Here is an 18,150-nt window from a genome sequence, read left to right on the forward strand (position 1 = left end):
GGACCAGTAAACTGTTCATATGCCAACACAGCAATATCTCCCCCACCCCCCACAAAAAAGAAATTACATGTCAACTTCAAAGCAAAAAAAATGGAGGAAGTTTGGCTCAGACTTTCATTTCAGTACTGGGGGAAGAGAGGAACAACCTGAATTTGCTGATATTTCCCAATGGCAAAATCACCACCCTGCAGAGAGATGAAACAGGAAAAGCTCCAGCAGGACCAATATCTTGGCAATCTAAAGCTGGGTTCCTAAGTTTGGGATGTGTCTGCCTAATTTTGTCGCAGGCATACTCTGCAAATTCTCTGCCCTTTTATCTTCACATCCAGGTAAATGATGAAAATGGCTTTGGCTTCACTGAAGATTTTTTTGTTACAGAATGGAGTTCTGAAACTCAAGGGCTCAAGCCGCTTGCTGAAGAAAAGGAGGGAGAACTGCAACAGTGAACTGGTTGTGAGATACAAAAATCTTAGTTTATTTAACAATGTTAACATTTAATACAAAGACACAAAGCAGTTCTCTTTGTCCGGACTTTACAGACTTTATTCCATCTCCTCTACCATCCAAGCTCAGCTTTCAGAGAAATGAAAGGGATAGCACTGAAATGATAAAGCCAGTTACTTGAGGAGGTTTTAATTTAGCTTTTCTTTTAATCCTTGGCCAACTCTATTTCCTTTTAGTTGTAACACTTCTATTCCCATTTCTTCCTCACAGAGTCAATGACAGGTAAAAAAATATGGAAAATTCTAGGACAATCTAAAATTCTGTTCTACTTACAGTTTTATTTCTGAAGTCCTAGATTTCCTACAAAGGCTTCTTTAAAAGGCCAGAGAGTTTGATCAGAGAGACTGTGGCTGCCCCATCCCTGGAAGTGTTCACAGCCAGATTAGGGCAACCTGATCTACTCAATGGCATCCATGCCCACGGCAGGTGGGGTTGGAACCAGCTGATCTTTAAGGTCTGTTCCAACCCAAATCATTCTGTGAATCTATGAAATGACCCCTGATTAGCCCCATTCAAGCGTTAGATGCAAGAGGTTTTGTTGGTTTTTTTTATTTTGTTGTTTTTTTAAAATAACCCCATAGTGGTCACAAATGTCAAACCCTGTTTTAAACATCTCTACAAGCATTTTTAGACCTAGATATCTAAACTTAGGTCATTAAAAGAAAGGTTAACTCCCGATAGTCACTGCAATGCCTTCGGTTTTACAGCTTATTCTGGAAGTGCCACAAGAAGAATCTGCAAGACACAAGACACCCAAGTTTACATAATTGGTATCAAAATAAAAGGTTATTAAGCATCACAGAGTAGTAGCTATCTGTTGGTTGAAGTTAGAATCAGCACTTTACTCCAAGCCCATGAATGTTCAGAAGGGCTGAGCCTCTTTGCCTTTGGCAGCAGCTCTGACTCAGGTCAGCTAAGGACAGCATGTGCTCACAGCAGGCACTAGGGTGCCCCGGCAGACCCCGCTGCACCCACACGCACACACACCAGTTGCTTCAGAACAATTGCTGCAGCCTCGTGATGCCACAGACAAAACACCACTCATTGCAGGAACACTGGAAATGTCCTGCACCGACTGCCAGCAAGTCTTCCAGGAGCTTCAGCAGCAGACTGTCACATCTCATTTGTGTGGCATGCAACATGAGCATCACACAAGGGCATTGTTTGGGAGGCAGGGCAGCATACTGCTCTTCAAGGGATCACCAACAATATGTTCCTCTTGCCACCCTCTGAGCCAGGTGATCAGCACAGACCTCCAAGAGCTGTCCTTGCCACTTTTCGCCTTCAATTCCTTATTGCTGCCTTAGATCCTAGACTCCTAAACTTCCTTACATCCACACACTCAGGCTGGTGGTTACTCTAAAAAGGGCCATCCCAAACTGCTACCTGGAGTGATGTCACTGCAGCACCTGACACTGCACGTGCAGGTCACTTGATCTGCTCTGACAGGGATCAGCCCCTCAGCTGTGATCAGCACAAGCAGAAGCACAGGAGGAAATCCTCTCCAGTCACCTCTCATGGCATTCATCTCCCACAGCCACATGATGTACTATGTAAGGCAGAGTAGTAATTCCACTAATCAACACTACTTCTTACCAGGTGTATTTTGTCCTTTTCTAGAAGAACAGTCTACCACACTTCCACCAGCACTTTCAGGCTTCTTAAGAGATCTGCTATCAGCTACTAGCTCCCCTTAATCCAGTTAAATTTTAATCATGACAACAGATAAAGCAGTCAAATTTGAATTTTTCAACAGCGTGGGGTTTTTTTTAACAAACCATTGATCAAAGTAATCTTGGAGATGGGAGTCATCAGAGCCTAAATTTCCATTCACTTACTAAGAGGCACCTGATCTACAGCTAAAGGCTTTTCTCTGATTTTTAAGTGTGTCCTTCACCAAACTGGAGGACCATCCAATGGCAGGACAACCAGTATGTAGATTTTTTTAAGAAGTCCTCTGTTCTGCAAAGTTCTTCCCAGGGTAGAAATGAGACTACAGAAGTTTGAGCTTTTACACCAGACAATAAATACCAGTTCAGGAGCAGTAGCAGTGGTAGAGGTCAGTAAGAGAATACAAGGCTAAGACTCTGAGACTTTCAGAACTGCAGCAGCAAAGAAAAATAAGCCACAGAAAAGGAATGCAGCCGTGGAGCACCCCTCCACAACAGCCCTCCTCGGGGACTGCAGCCTCTTTCTTTGTGACACTGTAATCCCTAATCAACTACTTTCCCACTTTTCTTTCAGCGTGTCACACTCCTTTTGGTGTCCCTTTCTTCCTTCCTCCCCTGAGCCTTTGGCTGTCTGCTCCATAGCTACTCCCTCTGGCATTTCAAGTGGGATAGTTGGACACTCACTTTAAGGTAAGACCTTCACTTTAAGGTACGACCTGTCAGTCTCCCTCCTGACATAGGCAGAAGAACTGGGACAACACAGCACCCCTTGAGCAGCACATACAGACTAAGCACTGCTAAAGCAAGGGCAGCATCACAACCCCACTGTGCCTGTGCCTCTCTACAGACAGTCCCAGAAAAAGCTGCTCTTCCTCTCCCTCCCAGCACCAGTGAGGAACCACTGGCACATCTTGTAATGCTACTAAGAGGAGAAAAGCAACACAGGTGATGGAAGACAAGGGGATCACTCTGGCACAACCTCCTGAGCAAGGTGTTGTCTCTAGGTTGTTCACTCCTGAGAGCAATCCCATCTGGACAGCTCAGTAACTTTACCAGGAACTGTTCCTGCTCTGCTTATAATGAAGGAAGAGCTGGACTTACTGTGAAGTGTCCTACTCCCCTGAACAGCCTGGGAAATACCACACACTAAGGGCAAAACAACAGACAGTAAAGACAGTAACTTCCCAGGGATGCCTATAGTGTTCATGTATCAGCATCTAGGAGCCTTTGAGATCAGACAATTCTTAAATCAACTAAAAGGCTGACCTGTCTTCCAGACAGGAACATCCATGCAGGTTGCCTCTGCAGAGTAATTGTTTATGCCAGTAGGCATTTTGGCACAGATCATTAAACATCTTTCTACATGTGTGAAAACTACAGCTCCCTTTTCCTTCTATTTCACCATCACCCTCATATAATGAGACACTTCCTGTGGGATCACATACATTACACAAATTACAGAGAGTGAAGGTTCTGCAGGACTGAAAAGCATTGATGTGAGAAGTCAGAAGAACTTACAGCAGCACCTGTCCTCCTCAGTGATCGACTTCAGCATCTTCAAACTGCCCTGCAACTACTGGTGCTATGTCCACCTCCATCCCATCTGAAAAAAACAGCCATGCTCAGTAAACAAGCAGATGAGGGATGAAGTTTCCACGGGAAAGACAGCGGATGCCCTCTGCTGACAAGAGGTGGCCAGGACAGAAAACCCCTTCACTGAACTTCTGAAAGCAGCCTAAGGAAACACAGATGAGCTCACAAAGTTTCTGGGTTTGCTCCAGCTCTATCTGTCAGTCACTTAGAGACGTCACCGCTTCCTACAACCTCATCTCACCCTGTCTTATTAAAAGACTTAAACACTGGATTTTAACTATTTAATGTTTTAAATAAAGTTTTCGTGTCACAAATTGCATGATTCCTTTGAATAACTTTATTCCAGCAGAAAGAAGCCATATCCTGTTCTGAAACAATCATTGAAAAGAAAGACTGCTCTATGCTACAATGTCAAAAAATAAATAACTCTGATTCTGAGCATCCATGGGGATATTTATAATTGCAGCAAACGAAGCATTAGTACTGTAGCAAATAAGATTACAAAAGTAAACGAAACCAATGAAGATGACTCTGAGACACATGACATACTTGCTGTTCAATTTATATTCATTTCTGGAATTTTGGGATTCAGAAACCTGACTAAATTTTCAAACAAAGGGCACTGCTCAAACAGGAGCTTATCACCTATGGTTGTCTTTACATAAATTTATTCAAAACTGCAGAACAAAGAGAGCCTGAAAACAACTGACAAAACAAGTAAGATTAAAAACCTCTCCCTGCGGATGAGAACAAATTAGTTATTTTCTAGAAATCCACAACTGCTGCATCGTTTTCAATCTCTCAAAAGCACAAGGGCATATAAAAAGCACTGCAATTTATATATAAAAAAAGAAGCAATGCGACTAAACTCCTTCCTTGTGCTTCTCGCAGATAATATATTGCTCTAGTGAAAACTGCACACAGAAAAGACAGTCTTTCACAGACAGTCTGAGAAATCAGGTGCTTTTCCCTGAACAAAAAAGAAATTTTACTTCTCAAACACACGTTTGAACAATCAATAGAATTAAGAGACAGCATCCTTCAGAAAAATAGATCTTTTATAATAAATCTGTTTCAGTGTGTTTGAATGATTTAGAATTCACCATGAACTGTTAAGATAATGGTTAATTTATAATTTAGGGTATCAGAAAAAAAACAAAAACAAAATCAAAACCCAAATAAAAACAACTCATTTAGAACAGAAACTACTTCCTAACCCTAGTGTAGACTGGTAAGTTTAATTTTCTTTTAATCCTAAATCAACTTCACTTTAGCACTGTTCCAGAAAATCATACAAGGAAGAATCAAGTGTTCTTAACACGGAAGTGCTCACTCTTTAACAGAACAGCCCTCAATCTACAGCAGGCAACAAGGTGCCCATTGTGATGCCTTTAGTTTTAAGTTTTACTGTTCTCCTTGGATGTGCTTTTCTGATGTGCTAGGGTGATGAAGACAAAACAGTCCTATTCTACTTAAGAACTCAAGGACAGTTTCTCCAAACTTCAGGCCCTAAGCACAAACTACGTGGATAGGTGGAGGGTGGGTTCATGCAAATTAACCAAAACCTATAAAAGTGTGAGATTTTGTGACCAACCCCCTCCTTTCCTTCCATCTTGGAGCCATCCAGGCAGGGACCACGACTGTGGCACTTATATTGCTAGGATGTGGCTTTGTAGGCCTTTCGTAGGCCTCTTAATAAATACCCATTTTATTCTCCTTAACTCTGTGTGTAGCCTCTGTTCCAGCTCCTCAAGGCATCAATTGGGCCACAGGCATGTGGGTGATCCCTCACCTTCTGCAGTGAGGCATCACCCACAGCGCTGCACTTGTTCAGTCCTGATTTATGGATTAGCCAAATTGGAGAACCACCACTTTCATATCCTAGAACCATAGAATGGTTTGGGTTGGAAGGGACGTTGCAGCCATGGACAAGGACCCCTTCCACTAGAACAGTTTGCTCAAAGCCCCATCCAGCCTGGTCTTGAACGCTTCCAGGGATGGGGCATCCCCAGCTTCTCTGGGCAAGTGGCTCACCACCTCCATGGTAAAAAATCTCTCCTTTTATCATGTGAGTCTCACCTCCTTTGGATTGAAGTCTTTCCCCTTGTCCTAAAGCAACTGGCCTTACAAAAAGTCTGTCCCCATCTTTAAGTACTGAAATGCCTCAGTTACGTCTCCCCACAGCCTTCTCTTTTCCAGGCTGAACAACCTCAACAATCTCTCTCTGCCTCTTTCCATAGCAGAGGTGCTCCAGACTTCTGATCATCTTCACTACCTCCTCTGGACTCATTCCAGTAGGTCCATATCCCATAATGCTGAGGATCTCAGAGCTGGATGCAGCACTCCAGGTGGGGCCTCACCAGAGTGGAGCAGAGGGGCAGATTCCCCTCCCTCGCCCACGCTGCTTTGGATACAGCCTAGGACATGACTGGTGCTCTGGGCTGCGAGTGCACAATGCCAGGTTGTGTCCAACTTTTCATCCACAAGCATCTCCATGTCATTTTTGGCAGTGCTGCTCTTAATCCCTTCATCTCCCAGTCTGTGTAGATACTGGGAGTTCCCAGGCACAGCACCTTGCACTTGGCCTTGTTGAACCTCAAGAGGTTCCCATGGACCCACTCCTCAGGTGTGTCCAGGACCCTCTGGATGGCATCCCCATCCTTCTGGAGCGTCAACCGCACCTCTCAGCTTGGTGTTTGCAGAGTTGCTGAGGGTGTATACTCAATGCCACTGGCTGTGTCACTGATGTAGACATATTGTTTAGTAAAACAACAGCATGTCTTACCTTCAAACTCCCTTATGGAGTCCTCTGTTCTCACTCCAGCCATGTTGTACTGGGTGCTGACAGACTGGGCTAACATGCCTTCTAACCTCTCCAGCGTGGCCTGGCCTTCTGCAGTTAAATGTGACAATCCTTCTTCGTATGTGTAAAAGCTTGGGATGTCACCTTGTTCTAGCTCTGCAAAAACAAGTTTATGCTCAGCAGACCTATGTTTAGGAGCCAGAAACATGCAGAGGTGGAAGAAGAGGGGAGCAGTTGGGCAAATTATGCTCAGATTGACTGACAGATTAAAAGGCTGCTTGCATCAGGTACAGAATACACGCAGCAATGTGAACTGACCACACAGCAGCATGGGCACTGAACCTGGGCTAGCACAGCCACTGGGAACAGGAAAGCTGCTCTTTGTGTCTGTGGGCTTTGGAGAACCAGAACACTGCTTTTGCTGAATTCCTGTCATTTGCGACAGCTAAACTACAAGTTCACTGCAGGTTTATGAATTTCTATACTGAGCCTGTGACAAAAGGGATGTTTAGGCAAGATGAGTAATAAACAATTATAACAGATACCAGGTATCCAAGTGCTGGCAGGTATTTCAAAAGAAGCAACTGTTACCAACCGCGGGCCTCAACATCGTACTCGTCCCCTTCGTAGTCGTTGTCTGAGTCCTCATCATCCGGGTCTGGGTGCAGGGCCTGGCACTCACACATCGCTGAGAACATGGCTTCCACTGCAGGAACACAAGAGAACACAAACCTCCACCAACAGCCCAAAGCAACAGGCAAGAAACCCTGCTCCCAGAGACCAGAGGGAGTCAGAATACTCCTTTAGCAGAACCACTAGTGAATTCGTATTTGAAAACATCATCCAACAAGCTAGAAGCCGTGCAAAAAAAAAAAAAAATCAGGTTTCAAATCTCCAGGCCAGTGCTTTAGTCTCTTAATAGCACTTTTGCATTATTTCATTGATGATAAAGGTTTATCTCTGGACAATTCTCTCTGTGGTTACCTACTGCAAGAATCAAGGCAGCATCTCATCCATCAGATCACTAAAGTTTGAATCCAACTGTAAGCTCCACACTGCGCAGGATATGACAGCTTTCCAGTGGTAGTGTCAGGGCATTAGCATGTTTCTAATGAAATTGTCACTGAATTTCTAATTAAAAAGACATTTTCCATACATATTCCCTGCAAATGGATATAAGTGAGATTATCCATGCTGTGTCTTTATACTCAACAGTCTCTATTTTAAAGCGTTGGAATTTTCCTTTAGAAGCAGCTGCTTGAAAGAGTCCATTTTCAAGCCAGATAAAACAATCTGCTTTGTTCTTTCCAGCACACAGGAATCAAGTCACTAGAGAAGGATACTGAAGGATCATGGTATTTACATCTCTACACCCAAGTGTTTCCCACATATAACCAGGACTTTATAAAGTAGAACAAAATTCCCATTCCACTTACAGGCTGATTTGTCGCTAGGTACGAATCTGAATTCCGCAATCGGTTCAACGTCATCATCGCTGTCATCCTCCTCCCCCTCAGTCATGGGAGCCTCTTTTGTCTCCTCTTTAAAGAAATTGGAAGATTTAGAAGAAACATGTTTATTTCGTAAAAAATTTTTAAAAGTCACATTTGTTTATTCTTTCAGGAGCACACACACGATCAAATCAGAAACAACCTAAGAGAGGCACAAAACCTCCACTCTGTTCTCCCAGAAAACTCTATGAGACTCCAAGACCCACATGGATAGAAGAGGCCCTCTCATAGCACCTCAACAACACTCGCAACACACGTTAAAACTTCTGTTTATAACTTAAAGGAGTAAAGATTTCTGTACTGGTCACACAATGTATTCAAGTATTCCAGGAAAACTGCCTGATTCTTACTAAAAACAACAGTGCTCAAAACCCCCCAGTTCACAGTTGTTATCATTTTTTAAATCATACGGATTTTTTAATGGATCCTTAACATTATTGTCACAAAATCAGCTAGCTTCCAGTGTGGCCCCTCACAGGGGATTCTGACGTGTGCACAGGATCTCTGCTCCATTTCCAGCATTCCTAGTCAGCCAGCAAGATGTCAGAAGCACAAAGTGCACCCAGAGCCAGTGACAACTGCGGTGCTTCCTGACTTCTGTACGCCATGTACATGAATACATAAGCATCAGTGCAGTGTTTTACTTTCTGTGAATAAAAACCCCACAAAAACGGCTGCAGTTCCTCACTTCAGGGCTGGGGACACTGTACTGACAGCCTCAAAAGTGCACAATTATTTTCTACAGGAGAAGAGGCTGTTCCACTGAGAGTGGTTTTTATCACAAAACTGGCACGACCAAGAATATGAAGATGCCAAGAAGCTGCCAGCCAGCTGCCCCAAAAATGAAGTGTGCAAGGAAGCTACCCAGTTCTTTTCCAGCTGACACCCGCAGGCACTTCTTGTTACTGTTGAGTCCAGCTCTTTGTTTTCAATGCAGTCAACCTCTGAGTGGCTTTTTCTAAAAAAGGGGTGAGGACAAGGCACAAATATGCAGAGCACACACAAAACTTTCAGAGGAAGAACACAATGTACCCTGCACAACTGAGAATGAAGACTCCTGAAGCCAACTAAGTGGAAAGGTTTAACACTATGCAGCAGTTAAAATTGCAGGCCAGGGCTAGACTTTGAAGAGTAAAACCTACCTACTGTGGAAGATTTACTGTAGGCAGAGTTAATATAGTAAAAAATATACCCACAAAAAAACCCCATAAAAAATCAGTCTATTAAGGATTTCTAGATAAAGGCTTTCACAGGATATCCATATTTTCAAATGCCATAATCAGAATTAATTAAAAGATACAAACAGTATCTTTCTTCAGATGAGGGTCTTTTTACTTCAAAATAACCACAGTTAAAGGAAAATGAGGAAGAAGAAGCAAGAGGCGTATGGAAATGTCCTCTTATTGTTTGTAGTGATAGTCAGGGAACATCAGTAACATAAGAGAAGGAAACAATGAAGAACACTAATAGCTTAAAAGCATCTCCAGCTCCTCAGTCTTGTTATTACTTTCTGGATACATTAAAGAAAATTAAATGCCAGATTTTAACCTTTTGATGTGATGACCAGTAGGCATCAAGGGGAAAAGGAGATCTGCTCAAGACCTAACACTCATGTGATGCAGCTTTTCACACACTTAAAATATTAACAGGTCTGCCAGAAGAAAAATATTTGTATATTTATAAACACAATCTTCATACAAACAATGAAACAGAAATCTTGCTTTCTCTACAGTAAAGCAAGAATGGTCAAAAAGGTGGGTTTTGTGGGCCATCTACAAAGATTCATTAACGCCTGGTAACATGACCTATTGCCTTTTCTTGTTTGTATTTAACCAAGCTGTGGGAGAAAATGAATGAAAAATTCCCTGGCTGTGAAACAACAGGAATCCATCAAGCCTGGAGAGGGCAGCAATATTAACATAAATTCAATAAAGAAAAAAAAACTTATTCAAGTTGGAATCACAGGGAGACTGGCAGAGGAACTAAAGTGTTCAAAAGAGTGTAAGAGGGCAGAAAAGTGATTCTCAGCACCACAAGCGGGAGCAGAACTATAAAGAAATGACTCTAAACACATGCAAAGCTGTGCTTTTAAAATAACTGTCTTTCAGGAAAATAAAAAAGAATATACAAGCAATTACTTAAAATCAACATTTCCTCCTTCTGAGGAGGAAATCCTGTCACTCAGGACTGCATGGCAGCAGCAAGCAACACTCCTTACCTTCGAACTTGGCGTTCACCATGACGTACAAGTGCTCCCTTGGGTAGGCGCTCAGGTCCCTGGAGACAGCATGTAAACTTATGGTGGGGTAATCCAAGGAGAAGCCAACTCCAGAGTTTTCCAGCCAAGACAGGCGACTAACAAGAGAGGGAAAAAAAAGACAAGTTAGAAACTAACAGACGAATCCACAGTATCTGATTCAAGCCAACCAACCCCAAAAGGTGTATAATTGTAATTGTAATTGTAATTGTAATTGTAATTGTAATTGTGGACAAGGCATTTAGCCCACCCTGTGGGCATACATGATCCTGGACCTGCCTGAACAGGACTTTGCAGCAGCATTAACTGATGGCTGAGATAAAAGACACCTTTGCCTAAAGAATGTGAAGCTAAGAACACTAAATGCATCCTAGCTTTCACATTTGCACTAAATGCTGAATTTTCCTCTCTGCTTCTCCATTTTCTCCTCCCTGCAGATATCTATCATTCCAGAGAAAACTACAGAAGTTCTAGAGTGTGATTTGTAACTCAAGTCATTAAATGTGGTTTTCGAAGCAAAGAGGACAGGAAAGGCAAGTCAGTGTCAAAATTCCTAGAGGATTATAGATCTGATGTGGGTATAGCCTGTATGTAGAAAACCAGCCAGTTCTGTGATCAGCAGAGCCAGGTTATGAGTATTCCTCCACTCACAACTTACATTCTAAGCCTTTACTTTCCCCACTTTCGCTGTCATCTCTAAGCACAGCAAGAGACAGTGCAGGTTGTCACTACCAGGATGCTGCCTCCTTCGTATCAGATCAACATTTTTCTAGACACCTAGAAATCAAACTCCAACTAGATTTGGGTGCCTGTAATCAATGACGTCACACAGTGAACAAAAATATTCAGGGCCAGAAAGTGAGACCTCCACCATGCGCAAAATTCAGCATTCACAAGCTTTTGTGGTGGCACAAAACCAATGGAAAGGTCACAGAAGACTCTTTCCCTTGGAAAATCTGGCTGAGAAAAGGAGCTAGTGCAGTGGGAGCAAGGAATTTATTTCCTAGTCCAGTCCTCAATGTTTACAGCTGCTGGTGGAGAGTCAGTACATGGATCAAGAGCCCCACTGTGCTTCTGGATGCTCCATTCTCCCACGACACTCCTGCAAACACTGGTGTTTTCTGTTCATCCTAACAAGTGACACTGGTGAAAGCTCTGTGATGAACTTGAAATACGTGGAGAGGAAGCTGGCAGACCTGCAGATGCCTCACACAAAAGTCTACTGAAAGCAGCTTACAAGGAAACTCAGCATTACATGTCCTCAGAGCAGATACCCCACAAACAGAAGCCCTGGTAGTGAATTGTTAAAAACCGGTATAATCACAGACAAAGACCCTCTACGGCACAACAAATGGCAAAATCTCCTTCTGCCAGCAATTACAGACCGAGCCCTTTCAGCTCAGCGTAACAAGTTCAACAGGATTCTCTGCTGCCAACAAAATACAACTCAACAGATACCAAACAAGCTTGCAAGCATACCACAGAGGCACAAGCTGTGTGTGGGACATCTCCCACAACTTACCAATGGCCTTTCCTGAACACATGTACACCTACAGGCCATGACTTAAACTGTTTCAATTTTAAACACACCCTTTTGTCCGGAGTTTTGGAAGTCAGGAGTCCTTGTCTGCTGCTGGATGAACAGTTCGGGCAGTGGAGCTCGCTCCTCCAGGAATATCCCGGGGGCGCTCTGAGGGGTCCACTACCTGGGCTGGTCTCACAGCCGAGCAGAGCCTCCTCCTGCCTGGCTCGCCAAATGAATCGTTAAAAAAAACGGTATAATCATGGACAAAGACCCTCTAAATAATTAAAGTTAGAAAGTGGTATGTTTATTCACCGGCGGGTGGCACAGGAGTCACCTCTGAAAGGCGTGACCACCCTGAACAAGGTTCTTTGCCATCTATTTATTCCCCAAGATCTTACATACAATATATATGTATAACCCCAGCACCTCCCATCCCCGTCCAATATTAAAATGAGCCCATTAGTCCTTCACATGTGTGCAATTCTTCCCTTGAATTGGGTCGGTGGTCTCGAAGGATGAAGTCAGGAGAGTCTTCATCAAGTCTCAATGACTCTCTGGCACGATCCCAGGCCCCGTGCTTCATAATTAACGGTTTACTTATTTTATGTCCTTCTATATGTATGTTCATAATAGCAGATAATTATACCAATTAGCTCTAGCCCAAGCATATAGTAATTATTAACCTACCATTTATCTACCTAACTTACATCTTGGTCATGGAAACTACTTCTACCCTTAGCAAAAATCTTAACTCTTTAAAACCATGATTCAGTAGCTGTAACCAAACTAAATAAAACAGTGAACAATATTCCAGAGAGATTCCTCTCCAACACACCACTAAAAGCTCAGGTAGCGCAATATTGGCCCTTTCATAAAAGTTTCCCAGTCTGAGGTTTTTAAAAGACAATTTACTCCTCAATGCACATTTTAAATTATGTTTTTGTTCCAACAATGCTCTTCTATTGCAGAATATGAGTACCCTTTCATGGTTTAAGAAAATTACATTGTTTAAATCATCAAGCTGTCTCCCTGAGCTATACAATGCAGAGAGAATTGAAAGAAGACCATAAAGAGCTCAAATAACATCTTCCAGAATAACCAGACTGATTTCTGCCTAGTAAGAACAGTCTCCACGTGATTAATGCAACATGAAAGACTTCACAGAACCAGAGTAGTTATTAACAGCAGAAACCCAACAGCCTCGCCTATTCCCCTGTCAAAGGAGGAGAAGTACCATTATAGAATGGTTTGGGTTGGAAAACACTTGAAAGATCCTCTAATTCCAATCCACTACCTTGGGCAGGGACACCTTCCACTAGACCAGGATGCTCAGAGCCTCAACCAACTTGGCCTTGAACACTGCCAGGGATGGGACATCCACTACTTCTCTGGGCAACATGTGCCAGGGTCTCACCCTGCTCACAGTAAAGAATTTTCTCCTAATAACCAATCTACCACTCTTTTTCAGTTTGAAGTCATTCCTCCTTGTCCTGTCACTACAGCTCCTGTCAAAGAGCCCCGCTGTGGCTTCCCTGCATGCCCCTTCCGATACTGGGAGGTTGCCATGAGGTCTCCACACGACTTTCTCTTCTCCAGGCTGAACAATCCCAACCTTCTCAGCCTGTCCTTGCAGCACAAGTGCTCCAGGTTCCTTATCAACTTTGTGGTGTCTTTGTGGTGCCTGGACTTGCTCCAAGACTTCCAGGTCCTCCTCATGCTAGAGATTCCAGAGCTGGATACAGCACTACAGGTGGGGTCTCACAAGAGCAGTGGGGCAGAATTTCCTCCCTTGCCCAGCTGGGCACGCTGCTTTTGTTGTGGCCCAGGATACAACTGGCTTTCTGGGCTGCAAGTTCACAGTTCTCCACCGTGCTGAGTTTAATAGAATAGGTGTGAGGGAACCTGACAGTTATCTCGTTCCAAGCCCCTGACATGGGCAGGGACACCTCCCACTAGACCAGGTTGCTCCAAGTTCCATCCAGCCCGGCCCTGAATATCCCGGGTCCCTGGCCGTGCTGCTCCCTCTTGCCTGGTTTAAAAAGAGCAGGAGCAGCAGACGCCCCACAGAACCTCACAGCCCCTGAGGGCTTCCCCCCCATCGCGGCCCCTCAGGCCGTCCCGGGCAGCCCCGAGGGTCCCGGCCCCGCGTGTCCCCCGCACCTCTCGGCGATGTAGAGGGTGCCGGAGCCCAGGCTGCGCCCCGCCAGCAGCGCCTCCGTGTCCGGCTGCTGGTGGCGGACGCCGTCGGCCGGCGGCGGGAAGCGCTTGAGGAAGCTCATGGCGCCATCACCGCCTCCCTGCTCCACCATCGCGGCCGCCGGAAGCGGAACGCGCCGCTCTGTGATGCGGTTCCGCCCGGAACGCGACGGCACCGCCCCGGGACGCGATGTCACTGTCCCGGGACCCGACGGCACCGCCCCGGGACGCGATGGCACCGCCCCGGGACCCGATGGCACCGCCCCGGGACTCGATGTCACTGTCCCGGGACCCGACGGCACCGCCCCGGGACGCGATGTCTGGGTCCCGGGGGAGGGGTCCGAGTTAAGTCGCCTCTGTCTGGAAAAGAGGAGCCAAGGGGAACGCTAAGGTGATCGCTGAGGGCTGGAGCACCTCTGCTATGGGCACAGGCTGAGAGCTGTTCTCCCAAGAGAAGGCTCCAGGGACACCTTACAGCCCCTTCCAGTACCTAAAGGGAGATACAAGAGAGCTGGAGAGGGACTTTGGACAAGGACATGAGGGGACAGGACAAGAGGAAAAGGCTTCAAATTGACGGAGGGTGGAGTGAGATTATATACTGGGAATTAATTCTTCCCTGTGAGGGTGGTGTGACACTGGCACGGGTCGCCCAGAGAAGCTGTGGCTGCCCCATCCCTGGAAATGTTCAAGGCCAGATTGGATGTGGCTCTGAGCAATCTGTCTAGTGGAAGGTGTCCCTGTCCATGGCAGGGGGTATGGAACAAGATAGTTGGAGCATGTCTTTAATGTTCCTTCCAACCCAAATTGACAGTACCAAGAGCAGTCACAGAACCATTGAATATCCTGAATTGGAAAGGACCCACAATGATCATCGAGTCCATCTCCCAGCCCTGCACAGGACACCACCAGAATCACACCTTGTGCTAGAGAACGTCGTCCAAATGCTTCCTGATCTCTGCCATATCTGTTTCAGCTTGTTAGTCTCGTTGGACAGGTGACAGAGGGAAAGATAACAAATAACAAATAAATACAGCAGCTTCTCAATTACCATTACTGGATGCTGGAAGGGGAATTTCTGGTGACCAGCACGCAATGTCTCATAAATACATACAGAGAAGAAAATCACAAGTACCTGAATTGCTTAAAGGGTATCCAGTTGATTTCCCCCAGCAGTGATGAAGGTGGGGTCAGGAGCCCGACCTTGCAGTACCTGGCGAGTGGGGGGTGTCTCAGGACAGCACACTGCAGGGATGGGAAGGCTGCCATCCCCTCTCGAGCACTGGCCCTGCTTCTTCCCCCAGATTTACACCATCTCTCCTTGCTACTGCAGTGAGAAACAGGGATTACTGACGCATCAGTGAAGTACGTCTCTGTCAGGGGATGCTTCTGTTAATGCCATCAGTGAGACAGCATCACCACAAACATCCGTCCTCCCTGACTTGTCAGGATGGCAAACACTCCTGCCAAAGCAACATATCAAAAACCCATGCAAGTTGCTAGTTTGTCATGGATGTTAACCTTCCCTTTCATCAGTTTAAATTTACTTTTTAGGAGTCATTTGCCTACCTGTGCCCAAACGAAGGTACACACAAACATGAACCAATTTTAACAAGATTACGTCTCCATTTTTCCTTTCTCTGGACGTTCCTAGGTACAGTCTTGGATAGCAAAGAGCAGAACATAGCATAGTTCTTCTCTTAGTCTGAGCTATTGACAATGCTTTGGAAAGCTGCTCAACCATGCCTACCCATTTTGGATTTTAATTAAACGCAAGTAATAATGCAAATAATTGTTACTCATACAAATAATCACCTAGACTGAAATGAAAGCAAATTCCACAATGAAGTGATATCTAAACGTTGCTGGAATAGCTTGACAAAAACCAACAGAGACAACAGGAGATGAGGAAAGGGGAATTTCTCAACCATCTTCAAGTTTGCCACACCAAGACAAGCAGTCAACTGGAAACAAAAATTTGCAATTCACCCAGAACACAGATCAGACTATGGCAGCAGGTGGGAAAAGATTCAAATACATGGAAATACCATTCACTACACTTAGTGGTTATAAAGCAATGCTCCTGTTCATGTCCACCCCCTCTCACCTAATGTGACTGTCTTATCAGCCATAGAGAGTTCTCACCACCTTTGTAGTTAACTCCAAATCACACAACTACTTTAGGTCATTATAAATTAAGACTTCTGAGTCGTTGAGGTTGAATTACTGCTGGTTGAAGCCGCTGCAGTGGAGTAGTACAGAGTTAATTTCTCTTCCTGCATGCAAATGCAAGTCCTTCTTCTGTGGTATACCACTCTTCCAAAAGAAAATGGGAAAAAGGATAGTTTAAGCCCGGGCAGGAAGTTGGTTTTGAGAATGAGGCACTAAAGGAGGAGGAGAAATCCACATCTTTCTTATTTACATAATGAAGACACTTCACCCAAGTACTGAGTGCTGCACCTAGGAGAAGCTTAGAGGGGGAAGGCAGATGTTTCCTCTAAGCATGAATGGAACAGAATGGCATTACCTGAAAACTTTTCTTCAGCTATAAGAGCTTTATCATAAGATCCATCATCACCCTGATGTCTGAACACTGAATGTCCAACAGTGATTGAGTCAACCAGGGCCGTGTTCAGAGGCAATGGAGAGCAGCAGGTACCTTCACTGAGTTGTCACCTTAGCACAGAAGGCAGGAGTCACCATCCAGGGCGCTTGCTTCTCTCCACAGCACAGCCTGCCATAACGTGGCCCAGTTCAGACTTATATACCCAGAATCTGTTAAAAATAGAAGTGTAAAGTTTTGGCAGTGGATTTGGAGTAAGAGGATGTATTTCACAGCAATTTCTCGTCACTACAGAAACACGCAGCAGCTTGACTGCAGCCACAGATACATTCAGAATAAAGGCTGACAGGCTTCAGCAATTCACACAGAGAAGCCACTCTCTTCTTCGATTTGTTTCTTTCTCCCTGACTTTCTCCTGCTGAAGTCCTGAAATATCATCCATGTCCATTGCCATTGTCACATGTCAGAATTTCTGCTTCTTCAGTGTGTCTCTGCAGACTTCCATTTTCCCCCCCCGTTTTTTCCAGGTTTTACATCTCAGACTAAATAAATGAACCTGTCTCCTCTGTCAGGAGCACCACGTGGACACCTCATGGCTGTCTGCTGGCACAGCCTTCCCGGGTACAGTGCTGGCTGCAGGCACACTGGTTTTTGTCAAGTGACTGCAACATCACTATGAGATGAGAAATAAAAAGTATATAAAAGATGGAACACACAGAGAAAACCACTGTGGCTGCAAAAACAAATCCATCAGGTCTTCCCCACCATCAGCCAGAGCTGCTTAAACAAAGTTCTGTCAGTTGAGCTGCCATAACAAAACCAACATAAACCAGGAGCTGCCCATTCCCATTGCTGGCAGTGGCACCATCACGGGCTGGAACAATACACAGCAGTCATTACTCAGTGCTGGTTCTAAAACTAAAAAAGGTATGTGCATGTGTTAATGCCCATTAAAAAGCACTTGTATCTGCAATACACATTATACTTTGTACATCAAGTTATTTCAATTTTTTTTATTATGACAATTTACATGTCATATTTATATGAAAGAAATGACAGTAGATATTATAACAAAACCATTATGAAAGAAAAGTTACACAATTAGGCCTACAAGCTATAAAATGGCTTCAGGCCCAGCTTATACACAAAGAGTTCTGACCAGACTGTAGTGAGAGACAACGCTGAACAATTCATTAACAAAAATATTGGCACCAGCCTTAACATTTTTTTCTTACTTCATTTACAAGGAATACAGTATTTAAACAGTTGTGTACTGCAAATCTAAAAACATTAGCTGTTAATAAACTGCAGTTAACCCTTTGAGCACTATGCCACCATGATTTCCATTTTAAAAAGTTTTAACGCAGCATGTTTTACATGCACGTGATATTACCAGTGGGAGGGAAAAGACAGTGAAAGCACCACCCAATTTATGTGCAACAAGAATAACACTTCCAGTTTTTTCAAGGTATCTCCCCCCCTTCCCACACACACAGTGTGTGTCCCCCGGGTCCTTTCCCTTTGATATTGT

The 18,150-nt window shown here is 44.4% G+C and overlaps 1 protein-coding gene across 2 annotated transcripts; it reads right to left on the reverse strand.

Annotated features, from left to right (window-relative positions):
- Positions 1–451: 451 nt before the first annotated feature.
- CLNS1A (chloride nucleotide-sensitive channel 1A) lies at positions 452–15,340 on the reverse strand. 2 transcript variants are annotated; one of them, XM_088159233.1, is made up of 7 exons: positions 15,192–15,340; positions 10,300–10,436; positions 8,007–8,111; positions 7,166–7,276; positions 6,553–6,726; positions 3,693–3,777; positions 452–1,239 (listed from the first exon to the last, which is right to left on the reverse strand). In XM_088159233.1, the coding sequence occupies exons 1-6, from the start codon at positions 15,323–15,325 to the stop codon at positions 3,710–3,712; spliced, it is 729 nt and encodes a 242-aa protein (XP_088015359.1). In that variant the 5' UTR covers positions 15,326–15,340; the 3' UTR covers positions 452–1,239; positions 3,693–3,709. The 2 variants fall into 2 exon arrangements, with proteins under 2 accessions (XP_088015359.1, XP_014742865.1); XM_014887379.2 differs by lacking the exon at positions 15,192–15,340 and adding an exon at positions 14,024–14,372.
- Positions 15,341–18,150: the final 2,810 nt, after the last annotated feature.

This window comes from Sturnus vulgaris, chromosome 2 (genome assembly GCF_052056855.1).
Source record: "Sturnus vulgaris isolate bStuVul1 chromosome 2, bStuVul1.hap1, whole genome shotgun sequence".
NCBI lineage: Eukaryota > Metazoa > Chordata > Aves > Passeriformes > Sturnidae > Sturnus > Sturnus vulgaris.

What these genes read in the sequence shown, in the direction of transcription:
- CLNS1A (XM_014887379.2), bottom strand. Translation starts at nt 14,172, where the DNA reads ATGGTGGAGCAGGGAGGCGGTGATGGCGCCATGAGCTTCCTCAAGCGC. An exon ending in GGTGAACGCCAAGTTCGAAG is followed by an intron (nt 8,112 to 10,299) that starts GTAAGGAGTGTT and finishes ATTTCTTTAAAG; the next exon opens with AGGAGACAAAAGAGGCTCCC. An exon ending in GTACGATGTTGAGGCCCGCG is followed by an intron (nt 6,727 to 7,165) that starts GTTGGTAACAGT and finishes TTGTTTTTGCAG; the next exon opens with AGCTAGAACAAGGTGACATC.